Source organism: Orcinus orca, chromosome 19 (assembly GCF_937001465.1).
Source record: "Orcinus orca chromosome 19, mOrcOrc1.1, whole genome shotgun sequence".
Taxonomy (NCBI): domain Eukaryota; kingdom Metazoa; phylum Chordata; class Mammalia; order Artiodactyla; family Delphinidae; genus Orcinus; species Orcinus orca.
Window position 1 is genome coordinate 31,314,574 of NC_064577.1, and position 14,001 is coordinate 31,328,574.

The window sequence follows — 14,001 nt, forward strand, 5'->3', positions numbered from 1 at the left end:
TGCCCAGCACTCTGCATGGGGAGGAGCGGGGTAGGTGAGCCAGAGATGGCTTCTCCAGCCACACAGCTCCCCTGTTGACACCTGGGCCGCTGCGGTGGCTTCCCAGGAGGGGTCTCTTAATCCCGCAGCCTTGGGTAACCCTGCTCCCCTGCCCTCTCCAGGCCTGAGCGGGCTGTGCCCTGACCCTTTGACGAAGGCCGTCAGCCCCTCGTTCTTGGGGTCTCTCACCCCAGGCCTCATAGGCCAACGATGGGGGTTACTTTCCTGTTCCTCTTGTCCTCCCCCTGTGCTACTTGATGTGGACGATGCCAAGGGCCAGGGCCCTCTGGAGTGACCTCCCAGCTGGAGGGTTGGCCCCCTGTGTCACGCACGGTCAGCAGACTTGAGTTTTACGCCGCAGTGGAAGAAGTGGCCGCCAGGCGGCAGTGCAGCCACACAGCATCCATCCTGGTCCTCGGAATTCGGAGAGGACCGCAGGACACGGAGGGGTTCTCCTTCCGGGGCCGTTTGCCTCTGTCTCCACCTGTCCTGCTTCCCGGGTGCCCACGTGCCCTTTTCCCAGCCCGACGCAGGACCTCTGGTTCTATGTCTTTCCTAATTGGGAACGTTTTACTCTTCATGCCCCACGCGTGTGGCCCAGCTCAGCCCCAGGACGGGAATAGGTTTGTCTGAGAGGGGGGAAGAGGGTTCCTGCGGGCCAGGAAGACACCTCCACTGGCTGACCCTGAACAGGTCTCCCAGCACCCCAGATTCTCCCTGTGAATCTGGAGCGTGAGGAGACTGTCGGGGTTGGGGAACCGCTCCCTTGACTCCCCTGGCATGCTTTGAGTCCCCCCCCCAGTTTTGAACTTGGGGGAACTGGGGTGGGGGCTCCTGGCTCCTCCCACCCCAGTTCCCAGAGGTGGGGGTCGGGTGGGGGGCAGGACTGGGCACCCGGAAGTGGGCAGCACAGCTGTCATGCCCCACTGCTCTTATTTCAGGAGGCTTTTTTTTTTTTTAAGTGCTGGTTTTCCGAATATTTTATGCAGAGAAGGAGGGAAAATTTATAGTGGCAATTATTTTCTCACAGTCTGGCACGCAAGCAATTAGAAAAAAGGGGGCTTAGCAGAGCATGGCGTGCTGCGGGATCGCACAGCCCCAGCTTCCCAAGAGCACGGTCCCCAGTCCCACCGACGGTAAAGGCTCGTATGCAGGAAAATAATATGTCGGCGTTTAAGCCTGTGCCCCTCTGGCGTGTGTAATCGCTCCGAAATAAATGATCCGACGCTGTGAAAAATGAAGAGCGCAGGTCTTGGTGAGACGTGGGGCGGACAGCGCGTCCCGGGTTTGGAGCCCGCCCCCATCGCGGCTTTCAGGCTCTTGGTTTGGATTCTGCTGCTTCCCTTCCCTGCTCTCCCTCCTCTTCTGGCTGGGAGTTGAGGATGGCGGCCACTGTCCTCCACCCCACTGCGCCGGGGCTGGGGACTCACACCCGGGGTGGAGCAGTGGGCTTACCTTCAGGCAGCTCCTTTCCTTGGGACCACGGCTGGGCCCCGGCGCACAGGCAGAGCCAGTGGTGTGGGCAAGAGCCCTGAGAGCACCAGCCTCAACTGCCCAGCCGGCCCTGTTGTATTCAGATGTCTGCCCCACCGGTCATCAGGCACACATGTGGAGTGGCCACCACTCAGCAGCCGGTGGGGCCGGGGGGCCTCTCTGCCCCAGACTCTGCTGGTAACGTCACAGACCTTGCTCGCAGAGTAGACAGGGCAAGGCTGCGGGGAGCACGTGTGAGCCCTGCCTCCAGACTCCTGGGACGGGATGGGGAGATGGCAGTCTGGAGGAGAGCATGGGGGCTCTAGACCGTCTCCCATAGGGTCTTCTGACTCCCCTCTGGCCATCTGGCTTCCTGGGAGGAGCTGCCCATCCTGGGGCCACCCACAGTGGGCGTCCTGGTCCTCTGTGCCCTCTACCCTCTGTGCCCGGGAGCTGGCAAATCAAAAAGAGTTGTCCTGGTTTGAAGAAAAATCTTTATTAATAATCTTAATAATAATAATGCGGTTGATTTGAATGGTCACACCTTGGAAGCATACAGAATGGTAAGAAAGGAAGCCTGGGGCCTGGCTGCAGTCCCGGGGTTGAGAGGGGTGGGAGGGCGCAGGGCCGGGGGTGGAGCTGCTGCAAGAAAAGGGTCGAGAACAGCAGAGGGTGGAGGGACCTGTACAGAGGACGAAGCCGGAGGCAGGGCGGGGCTATGTACAACGGGAATAGAAAAGGAGCCTCATCTCAGTAGCTTCAGGAGCTGATGCTGAATATAAAGTGAGGTGTATTTTTTTTCCTTTTAAAGTTTCGTGAGACAGTGGAGCCATGTTGGGAGCCTACATCTTTTGTTGTTTTTTGCTGCTCCCCCGACTCCAGCTCTCCCTGCCTGGCCAGCGGCTCCTCCCTGCTGCCTGCTGTCTGTTGCCCCCGCAACTCTAGGACCTGAGCCGGGAGCAGGGGAGGGGGCTGCGGACCGCCCAGGCCTTCCCCCACCCCTGGCTCTCCCTGCTTGGACGTGCCGTCCAGACCCATAGCACCGTGACCCGAACCCTCGCCGTGCAGCCAGGTGCCGGCCCGTCCCTCTGTTCCTCTCTGCAGGACTGGGCCCTGCAGGGCGGGGGCCAGAGGGCTCTTCCCAGCTGCAGCGTGAGGCTGACCTTCTCTCTCCTGGACCAGGCCCAGGGCCTCCTCCAGAAAGGGAACCAAAAACGACCAGTCAGAACAAGACCTCGGCCTCAAGGCCCTCACCCCTGGCTGGGCAGCCAGAGCCCCCTCATGTGGAGGGAGGGGGCCTGGGTGCCCTGTAGTTCTGGAAACATATCAGCCCTTGGTGTTGAGGTCGGACCCCAGGGCTGCTGGTTGGACAGCCTCCAGTGGCTGCAAACTCCTCCCCAGGTTCGCAGGACACAGGTGTTGGCGGCGTGGCAGGAGGGGTAGCCGGGGCCCAGAGCGCAAGACACAGGGTGACTGGGCACAGCCGAAGCCCCGAGATGAAAAGCAGCCCCCGTCCCCGCGCCCGCCCAGCCGTCCCTCCGCTGGCACAGTCAGCAGCCAAGGTCGAGTCCTGCTGGCCACTCTTCCTGCTTGGGCCTGCAGCCGCTCGCCACTGGCCCACGCTGCCTTGAGTGGGGCCCGGAAGGAAGACGTGGTAGAAAACGGAGTCCCTCCCCTCCCGCCTCCCTCCTGCCAGCGCGCTGCCGGCGCCGGGGGCCGCGGACCTGCTCCCTCGCTGCGGTGCGATGGCTCGCGGGCTCGCGGACTCGGACGCGGTGGGTGCTTCTCGGTTTGGTTGGCTGTTTTGCTGCTTGGATCTGAACATCTTTTTTTGTTTTGTTTTTTGTTTTGTGATTTTTTTGTGTTTTTTTGTTTTTGCCCTTCATGGTCCAAGAAGGAAACGGTGGAAGCTTTCACTACAACAGAAACAGAAAGGCGCGACTTGCAGTTCACAGGAGCACCGGCCAGGCGTGCTGCCGGGGCAGCGGGACCCAGGACCCCGGGTGCCAGGAGGGAAGAGAGGAGGCGCCCCCAAACCGGCCCCGCTCCCAGCTTCAGGAGCCCCCTCATCTTGCGTAAGGGAATTTAATGCAGACCTCCGGCCTCCAGGGCAGAGAGGGCACGGCTGGTGGTGGGGGCAGAACAGGGCAGCCGGGATGAGCGCAGCTGGCAGACGCAGCTGGTGGACTCTGCTAAGACCTGGGTGGGCAGGGTCTGGCTGCTCGGCGCAGATGAGGGCAGAGGTCAGGGCGTGGTGGGTGGATGACGCTGCATGGGCCACGTGGGGGTCTGGAATGAGGCAGCTGAGAAGGTGCTCTGGGCAGTGGTGGTGAGTTGGCTGGGCACCCTGCGTGTGACCTGCCCACTCCACCAGCCAGGACAGATGTGCTGGTGGAGTCGGCGGAGGCTCACGCCCTGGCTGGCGGGGACCTGCACCCTCTAGCTGCGTCCACACCCCTGGAAGCCCAGCTCTGGCACATAGGAGACCTGGGCCTCCTTGGTCCCTGCCACTTTTTCCTGTCGCAGAGGTACCAGGGCCGCATATGAAACTTCCAAAAGCTCCCGCGGCCGTCTCAGCTTCACCTGCAGGCCCCAGAGCCCTGCAGCAGAGCTAAGCCCCAGGCCTCTCGGGACGGCTGGTGGATGCTAGGCACTGTTCCGCCAGGGAGTCCGGAGGACGGGCACCACCCTCCCCTGCTCTCTCACTCAGACTCCCCCTCCGGAAATGTACCTGGATAAGAATGTTTCAGGTTGGGGAAGGGGAGATGGTGCTGCACTCTGGCGCTGCACAGGCCCAGGTGCCAGGCTGGCAGGGACCCCATCTCAAGACTGTGGCTGGAGAGGACAGACTGTGGGCGGTGAGGCAGACGGGCTGAGCGGAGGGCCCTCGGGCGCTGCAGGGCTGGACCGCTTTTGGGCTCTGGGGCAGGGAAATTTCTCCCTACGCTCTCCCTTCTTATAACAGAGGCTAAGGAACCCCTGAGGCTGGTGGGGCTCCCGCACGACTTGTGACAACTTCAGCAGGAAACATCAATAAAGTTTAATCAGAAATGTTAGTTTAGCTGGATGGGGACAGAGGGCAGAGACACTTACTCCTGTGATTAGCTGGGTGACGATGGGGAGGGAGGAGTACTGTCGAGGCTAGGAACCCACCGACTGAGGCAGACAGACGGGAGCCCCTTGCTTCCTGAACCCCAGGGGAGGGGCCGGGGCTCTGGCCCAGACTGGTTGGGGTGGCTTCCTGGGGAGGCCGGGCTGGCGTCTTCCGTGGCTCTGTGGCCCGGGGGCATAGGGAGTGGGCATGGCCCTCTCAGGCTCTATTGCTAGTTCTCGGGGAGGGGTCTTCTGCCAGCCTAGCCCCTCCCACTGTGTGCATACTGTACCTGAAATGGCTCGGTGGGGGGGGGGGGCACAACGTCAACAGAGTCAAAATAGGAACCAAGGTTTCAGACATACGGGGGTGACCAGGGTCAAAGACACACACGCCATCGTGGCGGGGAGACCAGTTGGCCGGAGGTAAAACCTATGGACTTAGAGTCGCAGAGGCCAGCGGCGCGTGTCGCTGACCGGGAGGGGCGCACTGTCCTCCTGGTGGCTGTGCCTGGTTTTGGACTGCTGGGTTTGGTGTGTACTAGGCAGTCAGTGTGAATGCTGTTAGGGGCTGGGCCTCTTGCTAGTAGGGGGTGAAGCGGCTGTACCCTCCTCGGCAGAGGCTAGCCTGCAACATCAAAGATGAAAAACAGCCAATCAGTACCGCCTTTTGGGAGAGGGGGAAAAAGCAAAAAGAAAAAAAAATAAGGAAAAGCAAAAAGAGAAATAGCTAAATCCCGTTTTCTGCCCGCCTCATGGTCTGCCTCGGGGAGAATGGGCGCTGGTTGTCATGGCAGCAGGAGGGGCCCTGGGCCTGTTTCCGATGTGGTGGTCTTGGGGTCAGGGAGGTGCTGGGGTCACCAGCCACAGTGCTTCTGGATAACGAGGCTTGAGATGTCTTTCGGCCACTGTCTTGGCTCAGGCCTGGCCCTTCCCTGCCAGCTTTCTCTGTCATCTGTAATCTGGGGGGCAGGGCTGAGCAGAAGCCCCACCTCCTCAGCGCCCAGCGGGGCTGCCGGGGTCAGGACTCAGCCCCTCCAGGCACGGGAGGGCGGAGGGACCTCTTGTCAGGGTTCCCAGGGCCTCGGCTCTACCAGGAGGGGCTGCATCTGCTCACCCAGCTCCGTGGGGCCTCCTGGGGTCCCTGCGCCTCCTCCATCCTGCTGGGAGGACGGGCCTTTGGCACTGTTGCTCTCCGGTGCCCCTGGGCTCCCCTGGGTCAGGGAGGCCCGCACAGGAACCTCCTGCCCTACCCACCAGTTTCCCCAGAAAAAGGAAGAAAGTGGCAAGTGGCAGAGAAGAAAAGTTGGGAAGAAACAGAAAATCTTAAAAAATCAATAAAAGGAAACACAAGAGGGAACCCTTGTGAATTACGATCCTGGAGCCATGGGGCCTGCAAGCCACGGTTCTGGGGCCTCCATCCAGGAGTGGGTGTGGGCCCCCACCCTGAGGCCTGGGCCTCATGGCTGCCAGCAGTCACTGCAGGCTGCCTGGGATATCTGAGGCTCGTTAAACATCAAAAAAGACAAAACAAAAACTGGGAGGGAGTAATCAAAAACAAGGGAGATGAAAAAAAAATCCGTATTGTCTCTGAACCTCCTCCCTCTTGACCCCCGCAAAAATGTTTTCATCTTTGATGCTGGATGCCAAGCTAGCTAAAAACCGACAGTAACACCCCCTGGGGTTGGGGGTGGGATGGGCCTGGGAGGTAGGTGTCCACTGCAAGCAGATTTGGGGGTACAGAGTGAGCTGGGCTGTATGTGTCAACAGCTGGCCACACACACACACACACACACGCTCACACACACACACACACTGGCCCACACACCTCCGGCCTCAGCAAGCCCAGGAGTGCGCCCCTTCCGTCCCGCCCCAGGCCCGTGGTCAGAGGCCCCGTCTCCCCAGGAGAGGGCCTGCAGACTCAGCCGGAGCCACGGACGGGCCATGGAGCAGGGCCTTGGGTGAGAAACAGCAGGTAGCCCTTGTTCCCCACCTCGATGTGAGAAAAGGTACAGCAAGGGGGTGACAGAACACAGAGGGACCATGGCACGGACACACCCACATGAGGGGAAGTGGAGGCCCTGCCTGCCTCTGGAGCCTCTGCCGGAGGGTTTTGTTTGGTTTTCCTGGTGAGGGGAATGGAAGGCCTGGACGGGACAAGGCCTCAGAAAACCGGGCCGCACCAGGATGCTTCCCAGACGACCAGACGTCACTACTGGGCAGCCGACTATCTGGGCAGATCTGCCTCCCTCTAATTCCACAAGGGCACAAAAGGGCAAGTCCTCCTCCAACTCAAATCCAGGCCTCTGTCTTCCAGGCACCAGGCCGAGGGCTGGGTCATTCCCCTAAGGGCTTGCCCGCTCGCCCGCCCCCCGCCACACACCTGGCTGCAGCGCGAGCCGTCTCGTCAAGGCTCAGGGCAGCCAGGCCCCAGCCTCCTTACCATGGTTCCAATGCTGTAGGTCGCCGCGGGGCCGATGGTGTGATGGTAGGGGTCAGCAGCTGCGTAGACTCTGCCATAACTGGGGAGGTGAGCACAGGGGGTGGGGTGTGGGCAACGGGGCATTTGGGGGGCCAGCAGGTCTCCTGCCTCCTCCCAGACGGCGCCCCAAGGCCCCTCCCTCCCCTGCACGCCCCCTTCTTCTTCCTGCCTGTTTGGAGGGAACACAGCCGGTCACCCTCTGAACACGTCCAGCGAGTGCTGACCCTGAGCGCTGGCCTGCTGCGCCCCCGACAAGACCCACAGGCTGAGACACAGTGTGAGGCTGCGAGGAAGGTGTGGGTCCAAGGGTGCCGCCTGCCCCTGAGAGGGAGGGCTGGGCAGTTCCTAGGCCAGAGCCGGCACACGATGGCTGTCCTCCACGAAGCGCCCACCGCCTGGCCGGTACTGGAGCCCGCACGCTTCCCCAGCCTGCAGCCCTGCAGCCAACAGGCCGAGTGCCCACAGGGAAAGGTGACAGGCCAGCCCCCCCCACAAGACCTACCCTCAAAACAAAAGAGAACCCCCCCTTGGGCCTCTGGGTGTGCTTCCAGGTGGGCAGAGGCCTCTGCTCCCAAGGTGCACACACTCTGCCTTTCTTTCTCGGGGTTGAAGGGTTTCAGGCCTGGGAGCGCTGAGAAGCGTCAGAGGCGTGCCCGAGCAGAAGCAAACGCTCCTAATTACCTTTCTCACTCGGGCCTCCAGAGCTTGGGGAGGGGGGTTAGGCCTCCAGGGCTGGGCATCAGAGGAGCTGTCCGCTACCCGAGAACCAGGGGATCCCGAGGCTCCCCTCTCTTGCAGGCAGGAAGTGATTACAGAAGTTTGGGGCTTGCTGGCTTGGGGTCTCCAAGCTCACATGGACCTGCTCTCCTTTGCTCAGACCCTGTGTCCACCAAAGGGAGGCACCCCCAGGCCCTGAGTGTTGTGGGTGAGGGTTCCTGTCTGTCCCAGCCCAGCCCGACGACCCATCCATCTTCTCCCCGCCCCCGCCCACCGCGGGTACCTGTCGCTGTAGGCGGCCGCGGCTGCTGCGGGCTGAGCGTATCTGTAGGCGGCATAGCCTCCCTGCAGGGTAAGGGGAGGACACGGCACACGGGCTTAGTGGGCTGGACACAGCATTTCAACCTTCATCTTGGCCAGGTGAGGGGTAGCTGGTGCAGGCCTGGGGGCACCTGGCTTCTGGTTTCGTGGCATGGTTCAAGGTGGGGTTTCTGTTCACCTCATTCATTGATGCGTCCATTTGTGCGTTCAACACACACGAGTGAGCATCAATGATATGTCTGGCTGTGTTCAAGGCTTTGGCACACGGTAGGTGCTCACAGAGTTGCCACCAGGCCAGCGCAGCCCTGACTCTGATGCTGATGGGTATGGAGACTCGGTGCTATCCTGGACACTGGGATGGGACAAGGGCAAAGGGCATTAACTCAGACCACGTCTTAGCCCTGACCAATGGACTGCTGAATTACAGGCGACCACCCGGGATGGAAATGAGGTCTTGGGTGGGGTGGGGGTGGGGGTCGTCAGCAAGGGCTCCGAGCTAGAGGAAGCAGTAAGTGCAGCCCCGTGAAAGGAGAGAGGAGACAGGACCCCATCAAGGGGGTCTGCCCTGGAGCCTCTACCTCCTGGTCTCTCTCTGGCCTCTGCAATGGACACAGGGTGCCTATGGGGGCTCACTCAGTGACCCCAATGCTGTTAGGGATATGGGAGATTCACCCACTGTCCCCATCATACAACTGACACCTTGTGAAACGGAGAAGACACGCCTGGCTCATCGGGCTGCTGGGGGATCCATTGCTACTCGCACCCTGAGCACAGATAACCCAGGTTTACCTGTGCTGAGGTCGCCCCCTGGGCTCCCAGGACGGGAGGGGGTGGGGGTAGTGGGGCTGGGAGTGGGAGACACTGACTGTTCACTGAGACATACGAAACGCCAGATTCCACCCTCCCTCCCCCGGGGCTACACTTACATAAATCTCAGCACCATAAAAGCCATCCTGATACACGACCCTGGAAGCAAACGGACAAGAAAGTGGTGGGAACGCTGGAGAGGTGGGGTAGGCCGGCTCCGGTGTCTGCTGAGGAGGGAGGGGGCAGGGTGCCAGCCCTGCCCATGGGACTGGCATTTTAACAAGCGTTTGCTCCAGTGCCCTGTTTTGGTATAACAATAGAGTAACACCCTTGCTGGTCAGCTCCTTTCTCCCACAAACCCAGGGGCCCGTCGGCCCACCTTGCTTCCCCTTCCCCTACTCCACCCCAGGCAGCTGTATCCCCCCCATTAGGGTCGGAGGGCCCCGGGGAACGGACCAGGGAGGGCTTAGAGAAGGCCCACTGAGCTCCAGGGCCGACCACCACCCATTAAGGCATCGGGCAAGGTGCTGGGGCTCTAAACATCCCTCACATGCCAGAGACCCTGAGATCCGGTGGCAGGACGGAGGTGGGTGTACTGATGTGGAAGCGACTGCTGTGTGAAGTTTGGGGTTCCCACCGCCCCCCACCCCCGCGCCACAGTGCTGGAAAGGCTGCCTAGCCCCTCTGGCTGCACCACGCCCCCCTCCCCACGCTCCCGGGGCCGTTCTCCAAGCCTCCCTCCCTGTGCGCCCCAGGTACTCACGCTCCGTAAGTCGGGATGGGGGGCGGGGGCGGCGCAGCCCGAAACGTATTGTACACAGCCCGGCCCCGGCCCCGTAGGTGCGCGCCCCTGTAGGCAACAGCTGTGCCGGTTGTGGGGTAGGGGAACCCCGTCACTGCAGGAAAGGGCGTCGGAGAGGAGACAGTGTGAGAGGGAAGGCTAAGGGAAGGAGGGGAGGCAGGAGGGGAGGCAGGAGGGCTGGGGCCTGACCACGGCCGCATCGGGCCACACATCCCGCCTGGCCGCTCCCACATGGCCACGCCCCACCACGCCTCGGCCTGGCCACGCCCACCCGAAAAATGTCCCCCGCCTAGCCACGCCCCTGGCCACGTCCTCCCACCCAGGACGACTGGCCAATGACCGCCCAATACCCGGCCAGGCCCGCCCCAGCCCCGCGCCGCAGCTCCAGCCTTTACCCGCATAGAATTCAGGTCCATAGACTGCCCCTACCACCGGGTTTAGCTTCCAGCCTGGAAGAGAAGCAAAGAAACCCAATCACTGTCTTCCCCATTGTCTCCCCACCTCACACTATGCTTGGGAACCCCAAGGACTCCAGGATGAGCCCCACTGGGACATTCCGAGGCCGTGGCCACTGCAGAGGACGGGCGGGACCCCTCCGTCTGCAGTCAGGGTAGATGGATTAGGCGGGAACACAGTCCCTGGGCCCCTCTTGGGATGCTGCAGCCTCACTGGCTGAGTGCTTTCTGCTCCCTGACAGAGACCCAGTCACTGCTGACGATCCTCCCGGTGTCTTGATTCTTTTCGCATTTCGGCCTTCCCCAGCCTGCCCCAGGCCCTCCCTGTCCTGGGGCACTGGCCCCAGCAGCTTGGGGTCTGCAGTGTCTGCAGGAGAGCACGAGGAGGGAAAGTGGAACGCGTTATTATGCAACGTCTGTAGGCCCCCAGCTGGGATGGGGGCTGCTGGTGGCCTGGGTACGTTAGTGCCTGACGGCCCAATCTCATGGGAGCTGTCTCATGTGGGCACCTGGCTGCCTTCCAGGACGGTCAGAGGCTGCCGTAAAGGAGCTTGGCCTCAGCCACGGCGACCTCCTTCACCTCCTGCCCATCTCTGTCCTGGGTCGGGGCCCCCGAGGGGCTCCCGAGGGGCTCCCTTTCTCAGTGCTGAGTCCTGCTTTTGCTATCCTCTGTCTGTTTTCCCCCAAAGCAGCCGGTGGGAGGGCTGCCGGGGGAGGAGGTGGGGAAGAGGGGCCTTGGGATTAGGGATAATGAGAAGGACAGCTAGCATCCTCTGACCACTTTACCATATACCACACTGTCCTAGACCCATCCGACGAGGAAGGTGTCACGGCCTCCCATCTTACAGATGAGCAAATGGAGGCTCAGGGAGGCGTGGCAGCCTTGAATCACAGGGCTGGAGAGTGGCAGAGCCAGACCAGCTGTGGGATGCCAGGCCCATGTTCCTGGCCACTCCCTGGCCCCCAGCCTCTCCCGCTCTGCAGGTGGGCAGGCTGGTCATCCTCTCCCACCAGAGACCCAGGCGCACGGGTGAAGGCCTGCTCCCACCTGAGGCTCTGGGGGTAGAAACCAGCCAGTTGAGCCTGTACCAGCTCCAGGTGGTCAGGAAGTGAGGGTGGGGTCAGCTCACGTGACCAGGCCCAGCCCCTGGCCCCTCAGCTTATCAGGGTCTTATCTTTGCAGCACACCCCCAGCCCAGCTCCATGTCTCAAGTCCAGATTCTAACAGCCCCACTGCTGGGCTGGCCGGGAGGTGTCCAGGACAGAGTTTCTGGGGCCTTGTTCCTCCTGGGGGCCCGTTCTCCACACTCTCCATGAGACTGTGGGTCGCCTTCCATCCCTGGTCCACCATCACATGACCAGCACAGATGTTTGCGTCTGAACGTTGCTGCTAGGCCTCTGGAATCTTCTATAAATACCAGGTCAGGAGGGAAGAAACGCTTCATCTTCTGCGATGACCTCCAGTCCCAAGAACTGAGTCTTCTTAGTAGAAATCCACGACGGAGCAGAGTCCTGAGCCCGTGACCCAAGCCCACCTCCCTTAGGTCCCATCTGGCAGCTCTCCTGCGTGCAGTCAGAGAGGCTGTACTTCTGCTTCGGATGGCCCTGGCCCCTCCCTCTGCCAATTCTGGAGTCCTGGGTGCCTCCACCTGTCGCTCTGGCCCCAATTCACTGTCTGAGACCCCAGATGACAGAGGCAGTCGGAGACCCACCTGGGTGGATCCTTTGTTTCTTCAGCAAATAGTAACACCTGGTCAAACCTTGCGAGTCTATTTCCTGAAGTGGAAATTTCTGCCCCTCTGACCGACTGATGAATTGAGTCCTCTGAAGTGTTAAGCAGAGTGAAGCCTCAGTCAACAGAGCCCATGAGCTGGGCTTCACTGCCACCTGCAGGGAACCCAGGGCTGGCCCACTGCAGCCCTTGTCACTCTTGCCCAGGCCAACTAAGATGTTTAAATGAAACCATGTTTGCCACCGAAGTGGGCAGAGGTTTCTCCCTCTCTCCACTCCCCGTCGCTCAACCGGCCTTGGTTCTGTGCCCATTCCGAGCCAAGGGTGAACTTGTTCAGGGATGGATTCTCTTCCGAATCCCATGTCCCTCCACATCCTCAGGTCTGCCCAGAAAGCAGGGGCGTGTGGCTCTCGGGAGAGGCTGCGCAGCCCCCTGGATCACCCTGGGCCTGTAAAAAACGTCTACCGCTTTCCTTCCTGTGCTGAGCACCAGGTCACTGAAATCATACACAGCGTGTGCTCAGGACAGGCGTGAAGCCGGGGAGCCCCCAGATTTTTAGAAAGAATTTGAGCTTTGCTAGTCCTGAAAAAAGCAGGATGGGAGCGACAAGAATCTCATCTAAATGGGGTCTGGCCAGTGCCCCAGCCCTGCCCCAGGAGGGAAGACTGGGGGGCCCAGCTGGCGAGTCAGGCGGCAGATCCGCCCACTGTCCTGCCCTAGGTTTTCCATGCTGGCCGGTCCCCTGACTCCATGTATATTTGATCAGACCAGGACAAGAGAGTCTGGGGGTGGCTCAGTCCACTCTTCCCTGCTAGTGGGGGTGGGAAGCAAAGCCCATGTCCTGCCAGGAGACTCGTCCCGGTGGAGCAGGGCTGCTGCTCCCTGGCTAGAGGAGCAAAGTCAAAAAGGCCCCAAAGAGTTCCCAGCTACACTCAAACCAGTCCCCGCACCAGTCCTTGCCTGGTGGAGTGAAGTCACCCAGAGGCTGAGAGCCGTCCCTCCACGCCTCCCTGCAGCCAGCATTTAGCATCAGCTGTTTTGTTTCAAAGAAGACTGGCCACATCTGCTTACAGTCGGGTCCAGGTGCACACGGGCACACTGCTCAGCTGACGCACACTATGGCCAGCGGGGCCTCAACCTTTCCGTGTTTCCAAGGCCCAGGGGTGGGCGGTGGGGGGCTGTCCCTCTAACTGTCATCATACTCATTAAATACTGAGCGCCTCTAGCCTCGACACTTAGAAAACAAGGAACGACCCAGGAAGTGGCCACTCTCCGCCGTGCCTGAAGCCTGTCCTCGGCCTCCGGGTACGGCCACGCTCGGGAAAGCACGGGGGTCTCACCAGCTGTGTGGGTGGAGGCGGGTGGCCCCAGCTCTCCTCCTGCTTCGCTGACCCACCCCCTTCTGACCGCGGCAGAGCCGGGACATGAGGGGGCACTCAGCATCCAGGGAGGCTGGCCTCCAGCAGCCTGGGCTCCTCCTGGGCCCTGTCCCCACTGGTGGCCCCTGCAGCCTCCCTGGGGTCTTGGGCCACTTACCGTTGGTATAGGGGTTGGCAGTCTTCTTGTTGGTCATGACTCGGGCCGTGGCGTTATTGACCTGCCCAGAGAGAGGGAGGGAGAGGCTGAAGGGAACATTAGCCTGTAGGCCACTGGCCGCATGGTCCTGCTCTGAACTTCTCCTCCGTGGCCGCCTCGGAGGGGGCTGGGGGCTGGGGAGGAGGCCCTGGGACGCCCAGGCGAGGCACAGGACCGCCTCCTCTTCTCGCCTGGCCCCCCACCACGGCCTGCCCTCCCCCCGGGCCTCCTCCCTCCGAGTGCTGCCCGCACCTCACCCCCCGGCTGAGAACCTGGGCCATCACTGTTCCCAGCACTGGCTGGTGCCCAGCCTGGCCCAGGCCCCGGGCCCTCAGCTTAAGCATTGCATCCAGTCCCACTGGCTCTTGCCGTTCACAGGACTGTTCCCACAAACCGAGCCCAGCCTCTCTCTGGCAACCCAAGGCCACTGGAGCAGCTGGCTGGTGGACTCTCCCCAAAGTGCTCTCAGCGCAGCTAACAGAATGGCCCCCAAGACTTCTCTGCCGTG

General features: G+C 61.5%; 2 protein-coding genes across 11 annotated transcripts in view; one reads left to right on the forward strand and one right to left on the reverse strand.

Moving 5' to 3' along the window:
• PGS1 (phosphatidylglycerophosphate synthase 1) overlaps nucleotides 1-14,001 on the forward strand; it is a 584,793-nt gene that overhangs the window by 509,044 nt on the left and 61,748 nt on the right. The window lies entirely within an intron of this gene.
• Nucleotides 1,990-14,001, reverse strand: part of RBFOX3 (RNA binding fox-1 homolog 3) — a 452,038-nt gene continuing 440,026 nt past the window's right edge. For 6 of the 10 annotated variants that reach the window (XM_033438665.2, XM_033438664.2, XM_033438662.2 and 3 more), the window contains 7 exons: nucleotides 13,455-13,515; nucleotides 10,127-10,180; nucleotides 9,693-9,825; nucleotides 9,049-9,229; nucleotides 8,085-8,146; nucleotides 7,046-7,124; nucleotides 3,435-5,230 (listed from right to left, as the gene is read on the reverse strand). In XM_033438665.2, the coding sequence (XP_033294556.1) occupies nucleotides 5,186-5,230; nucleotides 7,046-7,124; nucleotides 8,085-8,146; nucleotides 9,049-9,229; nucleotides 9,693-9,825; nucleotides 10,127-10,180; nucleotides 13,455-13,515 (615 nt within the window). In that variant the 3' untranslated portion in view covers nucleotides 3,435-5,185. The other 4 variants (XM_033438667.2, XM_004275540.3, XM_033438666.2 and 1 more) reach the window with 3 other exon arrangements.